Raw genomic sequence first — 10,516 nt, 5'->3', positions numbered from 1 at the left:
GGTCAAGTGGAGAACACAAAGCGGTGATTCAACAACCAACAGAGTGTGAAGTAAAGGAGAATCTGCATGCCCTAAATTCGTGTGTTTCAAAAGGTATTTCTCGAGTTCTTAAGGTTTCTATCATGGCTTCTGCATCTCATACCAGTTCTAGTGCATCTATTGAGTCTGAAAGTTTTATTCAACGAAAGTCCAAGTATAATGCCCTATCACAAGTTCCAGCTAGTGTGATAGTAGAAGAGGGAATCTCTGACTACATAGATTGCAAAATAGAAGACCTAGGGTCTCTAGCTATTCACACCCAGTTAGGTTTATTTTGCAGCAAAGATAAGAAGATCAAACCGGAGTTTAATATTTTGGAGAAGAAAAAGCTCCACAATGTTGTCTACTTCCTGGAAGATTTTATAGAGGATCACATAAGGATCATTCTAAGCATAGTCCATGGTGATAAGATGTACTTGGAAAGGACACATGACATCATGCCACAAGCAATTCATGCAGTCACCGGATTCTACAACACAGGGGAAGTGCCAGCCCTAAGGACGGTAAGCAAAACTGAAATGGCCAAGCTCACCAGTTCAACGAGTGACTCACGAGGCATGATGATAAATCCTATCAAGGATGATCTGGTGAAGTATGCGTGTATGGTGATTGGATACCAGATATTCTCAGCCAGCAGGATTAACTCTGTATCTGCTGCAGCAGTAAATGCCACTTACCGGATGATAAAGGAGGATGCATCATTTGATCTGTGCACCGGTATGCAGAGACAACTCCTATTGAATCTGAAGGTGATCAAATAGGATAATGCACTTAGGTTCAAGTTTGGACAACTACTGGTAGGGTTGTTCTTCTATTTCCAAGGCTACTTCCCAAGAATAGGAGATGTTCAGTGGTCTGGTGACCAACCAGTAACCAAGCAAATCAAGGAAAGCATTGAAGCACTTGGAACCGGTTACCCTAATATTCTAAACAAGTATTTTGATGAGTTCAGAAGGAAGATGAGCCAAAGGATGAGGATCTCAGGTGATATCATCAAGAAATATGAAGATGACATCTGTTTCACCATCCAAGTGGACAAATGCATAATGGAGGCTATTGAGCCTAGAATGGAAGAAGTGGAGCCAATGGGCTATGAGGTGATGTACGACATGCTGGAAGGGTATGCCTCTACTCTTATTGCCTCACCACTTGATCCTAAGGCGAAGAGAACCGGCACCTACCTAGAGAGGATAGCACCGACTGAGGAACCACCAATAGTGAAAGAGAAAGGACTGGTAGTAAAGAAGGCAAAAGCAGTGCTTGCAACATCAGCACCGGTTACTACTGCAACTCCAAAAGTGACCAAGCGATCACCAGCTAAGAAGAAACCGGAAGCTGAACCGGCTAAAGTGTTCCAAAGAAAGAGGAAGACAAGGAACACCTCTCCAGACTCAGAAGAAACCTTGTCTAAGGAAAAGCCAAAGAAAACATGTCAAGCAAAGAAGAAGACCAAGAATGAACCGGCATCTTTAGCACTGGTAAATATAGATATCTCCTCCTATAAACCTTTGACACATTGTCAAAGAACAGTAAAGAATATTAGGAGAAAATTATTAATGATTTACTTGAGTGTTTTGATGACTTCAATGAGGATGAAAAGGAAGCAGTTGAAAAAGAAATAATTCAGTATCTGTGTAGTAATGATCGGTCACCCTTAGAGAGTAAGTCTCAGACACTAGATTCTTTATATATGTCATTAGATAATAGATGGTGCATTTCCATAGAGAAAGAACAGGAAATTAGGGAGAAAGTTTTTGCACAGTACTTTCCCGACCTGTCAAATTCTAAATTGTATGATGTTATTGACCAAAATAAAGGACTCTTCTTCACTAGAAAAAGAAGACTCTGGCTGTTAGAAGGCAGAGTTGCTGATGTCAAAAAAGACACCCATCTGTTTATGCAAACCGCTATCTAGACTCACAAAGCATGTCTAGCCAACCAGCAAGCTAAAGAAGAACCGGTTATATCCAAACCAGATGAAGCATTTGATGATGAAGGAAATCCAGTTGTAGAACCAATCAACACTATTGATGTCGATGCCCTGGACGTAGAAGATGTCACTCAAGACATACCTTCTAAGGGAACAGGACAGGAGCATCAGGGCAAACAGGGCAATGAGCAAGCTGAGGACAGAAAGGAAGCGGCTAGGGAACGGACAAAGAAGAAGAAGAGGGATGAAGATGAGGTAAAGTGGAAAGAGTAAGAGAAGAGAAAAGAGGAAGAGGAGAAAAGAAAAGGTGAAGAAAAGAAGAGGTAAGAAGATGAGAGGAAAAAGAAAGAAGAAGAGGATAAAGACGAGAAGAAGCGGAAGGAAGAGGAAAAGAAAAAGAAGGAAGAGGAAGAGAAAGAAGAGAAGAAGAGGAAGGAAGTTGAGAAAAAGAAGAAGGAAGAAGAAGATAAGGAAGTAGAGAAAAAGAAAGCAAAAAAGGACAAGAGAGGAGAAGCGGAGACGAGCACATAGATGGAGACTCCGAAGGCAACCAGGAGTCGAGCCAAACTGGCTGATATCACCAGTCCTATCGATCTCCAGTCTGCAAGTGAATTGGAGCTAATGCAGAGCATCAAGGTAGCTCAAGAGTGCCTTGAAAACATTTGATGGAAGAAGGAGCAGGATGTAATCCAAGCTACTGTGGATACGCTTACCGATTTGATACCTGGTACAGATCTTCCCAACACTGAATCATCACTAGTAAATCTTAAGCCACTATGCACAGTAGTGGATGATCAGGTGCAGAGCCTAGAAGAAGCAGCTAAGGCAAATGTCAAGAAAGAGCATCAAAAGGCTCTTAATATAGCTCTGGTGAAAAATTTGAATGAGCTCCGGTCTGAACTAAAGAAAGAACAAAAGGATATAAGGGACACTCTAGATGAGGGGAATATGCTACTCAGCAAAATCTGCCAACCCCATCTGTTCTATGATGATGTGCTAGCTCATAAGAAAAAACTTGAATAGGACTTGCAGTCCTACTTGAGCACATTCAAGCTGCCTTACGATTCCTTCACAACTTATGGGCAAACCGTTCACCGGTTTCATATCTAGTCCGCCAAAATGGAGCAAGAGATCAGCACGCGGTCTAGAGATTTGCAGGAGCTTCAACTAGTTTTACTTCCATGTCTACAAATTCTTCAGAAGTGTTATCTGAACCTAGATGCCTTGACAGTTACATAGGAGATGAGCACAATTGATGCCATGGAAGAACAGGTCTCCCAGATGCAAACAGAGAAAGAAGTGGCCACCTCCCTACTTGAATCCTGGTCTCTATCCATGAAGCAATTCTTGTAGGACTATAAATCTATTTTTGACAAGTACTATTCCTTATTGTCATAAACTTTTATTATTTTTGTATCAAATGGAAACAGAGTTGTTTTAGCGGTACTTTGTCATTGTTGGCAAAGGGGGAGAAGTATTCTATTTTGGAGAAGTATAGGGGAGAAGTATCTGGTACTTTAAATTTTTCTATATGCTTTGATTTATGCTATATGCTCTGATATCTCAATGTTTATGCTTTGTATGCAAAATTGCTATACATTGTATTGATTAAGGGATAGTGTATATGCTTAGGGGAAGCAATTTTGCTAATGGCATAATTTTGTTGTAAAACACTTAGATGTCAAAATTTTATTTTCCTAAGTGTTGCCATCAATGCCAAAGGGGGAGATTGTTGGCATTTTTTATGTTTATGTTGTGATTGTCATTGATGGACACACACTTGCATTAAGCTCCTCTTTATATGTATGAGTTAGAGCACAACCAGTATTTGTTCCAACTGGTATGTTGTATTCTAGTCTTTAGACTATTGATGTTTTGCAGAATGTGTTTCCCAGTCTGAAGCGGCATGTTGACCTCAAGCGGTACAAGGGATTAAAGTGGCATAACACATTTCTACCAGTCTTCATTTTTGTCAAACCGACAACCGGCATTTTGCATGAACCGGTAATACTTGTGATAAGTTACCACCCACTGATTGTTTGACGGTGCCGACACTATAGCGATGCTTTTTGTGACGTATTACCTAGTATGTCTAGGTTCATTGAACCTAGGAAATTGTGATGTAATCCTATTGGACCAACATGAAATCAGTTTCCTTTATAAGGACATCATGTCTAGGGTTTTAGGTTGTTGTTGTTGTTATTGTTGTTGCGAGAGTTGATATTGCGGCTAGGGTTTAAGGTGGTTGAGAAGTTGGAGAGATTATGAATGTGTAGAAGACTGAAGTAATGCAATAGTGCATTAAGAACGAGCTATCAAGGATCTAACCGAGCAGTCAGTGCTATCAACAAGATCAAACACTTGTTGATTACTCACATCTTTGACAAGTTTGTAGCCCTTAACCGGGTAGGCCCAAAAGCCTCTTGTAAATCCTCTAACAAGGTGGTTCACATCTGTGGATCCAAAATCCTCTAGCAAGGTAGTCTTTAATCGGACTTATCTCCTAACAAAGATTGAGATTCCTAATAGGATCTGTTCTGGTAAAGAACGTTGTAAGACCTTAACCGGTCTGGTTTCTATTCTGCAGATAGTGAGTTGTGAGTTCCATCTCACTATGGTTTTTCCCATTTGGGTTTCCATGTCAAAATATCTTGTGTTATGGTGTTTGTGCTTCTGTGGGTAAATGCATTATTAGCTATTTGGTTTGCATGTTTGTTAACTAGTTTGTCTGTTAAACTATTTTATCAGTTTACTGCTAGTCTTGCAAAGTGTTTAAGTGCTAAGGTTTTTGGCATACTAATTCACCCCTCCCCCTTTTAGTATTCATCAATAATATCAGGTTACACTTTTTGGCCAAAATTGACACTGAGATCAACAATTTGCACCAGATCTTTACTTTCTAACACTTATAACAACTAAACCATTAAGAATTTGAAGATGAATTAAACTACTTATTTGTGAAATTTTTCATATAGATTCTTAATATATTTTTAAAAAACTAATTAGAAATGAATTGTCCATATCGTTATGTAACTTTTAATAACTTAATATTTATAGTAAGAAGTATTTTTCAAAAGTGACATTTATTATGTAATGCATAAAAAAAAAATATAGCAAGATGAAAATTCTAATTTTTATTTAAATATAGATTTTCACACTAATATCTAGTGGATGGATATTTGTTCATAATTTTTTGTTGCATATATTTTTTTAGTTAATTTTTAAAGTCCGATTAATTATAATTTGGACAAAGAGGTTAACTTTTTGTAATTGTAATGACCCCACAACACAACGGTTAGCTATGTGCCTCCTACTTGGGAGGTCTATGGCTTGAGCTTGCTCGAGCCCTCACGGTGCTTGGTCAAACAGATGATACAGTAGTCAAAAACTTGGACGATGTTAGTGGTTTCACAAGGACAAAGAGTACGAAGCCCACAGAGGAATGACCATGCCCGCTATTGCTCAAGGTTTGTCTGACCAAAATCACGTCCATCATAGCGGAGAGATAAGTTGTTTGTGCTAATGAGAAGAGGTGGAGAGATAAGGAGAAACAAGGAGATATAAGGAGTATGGAGTGATAAGGATTTGAAATGGTCTGTCAGACATCTTCGAGGGATAGAATTGATAAGATGGCACAAGGAGATATAAGGGTGTTACTATTGAACATATCTGAGGATGAGGCCCCTCAAAAATGTGGTCTCACTGGTTCATCCCTCAAGTCAAAAGCGACTCGGTTTTGGCCTCTTATCGAGCAAAAAAAAATTATAATTTGGACAGAGGTGTATTTCGTAATGCAACTTTTTTTGTATGCATTTGAATTAACTTCTTATTTTTGTGCTGAAATGAGGATATAAATACCTAGGGAAAAGATATTTTTTACAAAAACAATTCTCTATTTTTGAACTTTTCCACATGTGTGAACCACAATCCTTAATGTTTGATGAAAAACCTACATTCATAAGAAATAAAACATAAATATATTAATGAAATTAAATATATTAAAAATTATACTATTTGGAAAGCTTATAATAAGAACTAAATACTTAAATAACAAAACTTTTAAATGAATTCATTTGACCCCCCAAAAGCTAATGTAAAACTGGTTTTTTATCAGCATTTTGATATGTGTAAAGGAGACTCCATTGCATGTATGATTTAAGAGTAGAGAGGTTTTATCCAATGGATTTTGATCTAAGAGGCTTTGATCTAACTCTCTTCAATTAATTACTACAAGTGGGACCTCTCAAGGCTTAAATCATTATATTTTCTTAAAAATGTCTGATTTCAGCAAAAATCAGGATGTACCAAAAAGTGTAACCTAGTATTGTGGGATCACCCATCATTATAGTCACATTATTGAGTATTCTAATTGCATTATCAAAGCATACATCATCTCAAGCATATTGTATTCTTTCTTACTCTCTTCAATTTTATTTCGTCACTATTGAATAGGTTTCTTTAGAGGCTTGATAGAGGAGAATGTGACCTTTTCTTAGCAAGCTCCCCAAACAATATCTAAAGACACTGCCCCACTTAAATCATATGCAGATTGAGGCGAATTTGCAATACGCAAACATTTTTTCCTAGTTAATTGCTATGGATCTAGATTCAATCATGAGCACTAGATCATTTCTACATCTTTGAATGTCAATTCTACACATCTAAGTTTAAACCATAATAGAACAGACACAATTAATTTTTTCAAGGAAACAAGTTGAAATACATAGATGTCAACACCTCTACCTTTATATAGAACTTGCCCGAATGTACCTCTAGAGGTTTTAACCTTGGTGGATGGTCTTATACCAGATGCCATCATCCTCAATACTTGTACTAAACCAATTGAGCTACAATGCTTCAACTAATCTATGTAAGTTTTAAAACATTGATTTGAACAAATCTCTAATTTTCATCACAATAACAAATCAATTTTCAAAATCTTAATTATTTTTCTACCTTTAAAATTCAATTAAATGTCTTTAATTTATTTAATTTCTTTATATTTAATTTCAATATCACCTCTCAAGTCATTATCATAATAGCAGTCACACTACAATAATGGCAATACCTTGATGGCAGAAAAGAGTCATCAAAGGGTAAGGTCTCATAAGGGAGGCTTAAGCTTCTATTTTCAAGGAAGAGGAGGTCAAGAAAGAAAATTGTTGTTGGATTATCTGGAATCTTCTCTAGAAAAATAGTAGCCCCTACATTTTAGATCTGCATATTTAAGTAGGTGCAAATGAGGTGGGGCTAGAAATTGCCCCACCAACTTAAGAATTTAATTTGTCATTTGTCAAACATCTAGAAGTTTAGATTCTGGTCAAAACAAAATTTTAGAGAGAAAATACAAAATTTTAAAGAGAAAATGAACTTTATTTTATTTCTTTTTTACCTTTGTATGTTCATGAGACCACCAACTTCCTTAAATTCTATAGTTAAACTTTTAAACTCAACAACACCCCTAAAAAATTTAAATTTTAAGGAAGCCCCATAAGACCTTGGAAATCATAAGCTACTCCACCCCTAAGATCAAGTGGATGTTATTCAATTACGAGTTATATGGCACGATTGATGTTATTCAAATCCTAGACACAGACCATTTCGAGACACCAATGCAGCGGCAATTAATTTTGCTCCATATTTAGTAGAATCAATTCCCTGGACGCAATTACATACAGGTCGAAATCCAGAAGATTTTATTTTGAAAATTTTTATTGGGCAAATCAAAATATACTCGTTTGGATATTTTAACTGAAACACGTCTCCAGTTACAGATATGCAAAACTTACGTGTATAAGCTGCTCAACTTACATTATATGTATAGTAATTTCGTTTGCTGAACAGTGAAGAAATTGAGCTCTGTTCTTTAAAAACATTCAAAAGGACAGTTTTTTAAGCTCTTCAGTAGTTACCCATGGCAAATATGTATGCATTGGCTTTGAAGATCTGGTTAGTTGGAGTTTGTATAACTTGGTGCGGTTTGAGGGAGTGTGAAGCGAGTTCAGTACCAGCGGTTCTGTTTTTCGGAGACTCGTATGGAGATCCCGGCAATAATGACTTCATCTCCACTATGATTAGAAGCAATTTTCCGCCATATGGGAAAAACTTTCCTGGGCAGAAGCCCACAGGCCGTTTTTCTGATGGGAAGATCATGCCTGACTATATTGGTAAGTAGTATGATTTTTTGAAGAATTGCAGCAATGAACTTCATTTGGAATTATATCTATGATTATATTGCATCTGAATTCGTGGTTGTGTTGAAATTGACAGTTGTGGGGTTAGGAATTAAGGAATTGCTACCAGCCTACCTGGATCCTAACATTACACACCAAGATTTACTTACGGGTGTTAGCTTTTCCTCCTCTGGTTCTGGACTGGACAATCTCACGGCAATCACACTGGTTTGGAGCACTCAACTTCAAATATTTCATGTTTTTTTTTTCCAAGCGTCTAACCATTATATATTTTTCTTCATATTATAGCAATTTCTACACCGGCCAGTCATGACATGCATTGGGTAATGTAAATTCATAGAGAGGAAACTTCAAATGCATTGCAATAGCATGCAAATTATTTTGCAGGCTTCGAGAGGGGATAATTGTAGTTTCTGATATGTTTTCTTTTGTATACTACTCAATCAGAGGTATTCAAAGAAAATATTTATTTTGCATAAACTGGATTTTGTTGTTATAACTTTACACATGAAATATGCAGGCTGTGATTCCCGTTTGGCAACAAATCAAATACTTGGAGGACTATCGCACAAGGATAAGTGCTTTGATTGGCCAAGAAAACGCTACCATCCTTTTGAACAGAGCCCTCTCCTTTATCAGCATTGGGACGAATGATTTCATTGCAAATTACTTTCTACAAATAAATCGCCGATTAGAGTATAACGTAGCCCAATTTCAAGATTTCCTTGTCAAAATCTACTCTAACTACATAGAGGTAGGACTCTTTTGAGGCCCTCTAATCCGCCATTAAAATTTGCTTTTGCTGCGAGTTAATTTTGCTAGTATTTCAGGATCTCTACAAGATAGATTTGCGCAAGATCGCCATAATTAACGTGCCTCCATTGGGCAGTCTACCATTGGAGAGAACGATTTCATCTGTCACAAATGGTGATTCCGTAAAAGATATGAACGATGCTGCAATGGGATTCAATTCAAAACTAGAATCCATGATAAGTGGATTGAAGACCAAGCTTCCTGGACTTCAAATTGTTTATCTGGATTACTACGCTCTCGTTAAGGATTTCATAACATCGCCCAAACAATACGGTACAGTATAACTAAAAATTTCAAGTGCTTGGTATAATATCTGACAAAATGATTCTTACCATTTGGTTGTTTTGTTCAAATTTATTTGGAAATAATTTGCAGGTTTCACAGTGGCCACAAAGTCGTGTTGTGGTACGGGAACATATGAGTTTGGGATCGCCTGCAACTATCTCACGGCTGCATGCACCAATGATTCAGATTATGTCTTCTTTGATTCCATCCATCTTACCCAGAAAGCTTATTCAATCATTTCTCAACATTTTTTGAGACACGGGATTAAAGATTTGCTTTAAATGTCCATGTTTCAATACCTTCAATTTTGTTTGTAGAAGAAATAGAGTAGGTATATGCAAGATCTATTTTAATGTTTATCATGAAGAGAACCTTTATATGTGATTTTCATTATTCTAGGAAGATTCTTCAATAAATCCACACAATTGTCACATTGTTACATTGGAACTCTTCTTAGAACCTACCATGATAATAAAAATCTAAATGTGAATGCATTTCTTATGATATCGTCTTCCATTGTATAAATACAAACTAAAAGCAATAAATCTAATGGTAATGGAAGAACAATTACATCATAATCCAAGTGATTGTGTAGTAGCTTTTGTGATGGGTCCTTCTCTAGTAAGCAAATTATTGAGGCTAGTTTTGACTTCATCCAATTCTTTTTTGTGATGTTATCAAGAGGGGTTGGGAAGGGTTAGATGAGAGGAAAGGTGTTGTATATCTTGCAAAAAACAATTAACAATTTATAAAATTGTGGTTCTTTTAGAGAATGATGTCATTCTCTAGTTAGAGTAATTCTTTGTAGGTTAATTATCTTATGTAATGTAACACTCCAAAATTTATTTATTTGTGTATTAAGTAATAATGGAATAAAAATCCAGGGTATGTTGAAATAGGTTAGTCTAAATCACATGAACTAGATTAATTATAATTTTAAGGTTGATGAATTATGATAACTCTTATGGCTAAGTGTATATCTTATATAATAATATTTAATATCATGAGTAATTCAAATAAATTGTATGTCTTGTTTGTAATCACTCCTAGTGTAAAGTTAATGGCAAGTTTATTCTTAGGCTAGCCAATGGCTAAGTTAAGACTTAGCCAGGGGTCCCATGATGGGGGCTTAAGCTCTATTTTTTCGGAAGAAGTGATCCCATTGGAAAAATATTCTTTTGCTATGGGATTATTTGAAATGTTTTCTTAAAAAATAGAGCCCCTACCTTTTAGGCTTAAAAAGTCAAGCTAGTGA

At 36.5% G+C, this 10,516-nt stretch overlaps 1 protein-coding gene across 1 annotated transcript; it reads left to right on the top strand.

The window, feature by feature from the left end:
- The first annotated feature begins 7,791 nt into the window (after window positions 1-7,791).
- On the top strand, window positions 7,792-9,708 carry LOC131057425 (GDSL esterase/lipase At2g42990). The gene is made up of 5 exons (XM_057991607.2): window positions 7,792-8,136; window positions 8,240-8,370; window positions 8,684-8,917; window positions 8,994-9,249; window positions 9,352-9,708. Exons 1-5 carry the CDS (start codon window positions 7,884-7,886, stop codon window positions 9,540-9,542), a joined length of 1,065 nt encoding a protein of 354 aa, XP_057847590.2. The 5' UTR covers window positions 7,792-7,883; the 3' UTR covers window positions 9,543-9,708.
- Window positions 9,709-10,516: the final 808 nt, after the last annotated feature.

The sequence above is a fragment of the Cryptomeria japonica genome, chromosome 7 (assembly GCF_030272615.1).
Source record: "Cryptomeria japonica chromosome 7, Sugi_1.0, whole genome shotgun sequence".
NCBI lineage: Eukaryota > Viridiplantae > Streptophyta > Pinopsida > Cupressales > Cupressaceae > Cryptomeria > Cryptomeria japonica.
This window is presented reverse-complemented; position numbering and strand designations above follow the sequence as displayed.

What these genes read in the sequence shown, in the direction of transcription:
- LOC131057425 (XM_057991607.2), top strand. Translation starts at nt 7,884, where the DNA reads ATGGCAAATATGTATGCATTGGCTTTGAAGATCTGGTTAGTTGGAGTT. An exon ending in GATCATGCCTGACTATATTG is followed by an intron (nt 8,137 to 8,239) that starts GTAAGTAGTATG and finishes TGAAATTGACAG; the next exon opens with TTGTGGGGTTAGGAATTAAG. An exon ending in TCTACTCTAACTACATAGAG is followed by an intron (nt 8,918 to 8,993) that starts GTAGGACTCTTT and finishes CTAGTATTTCAG; the next exon opens with GATCTCTACAAGATAGATTT.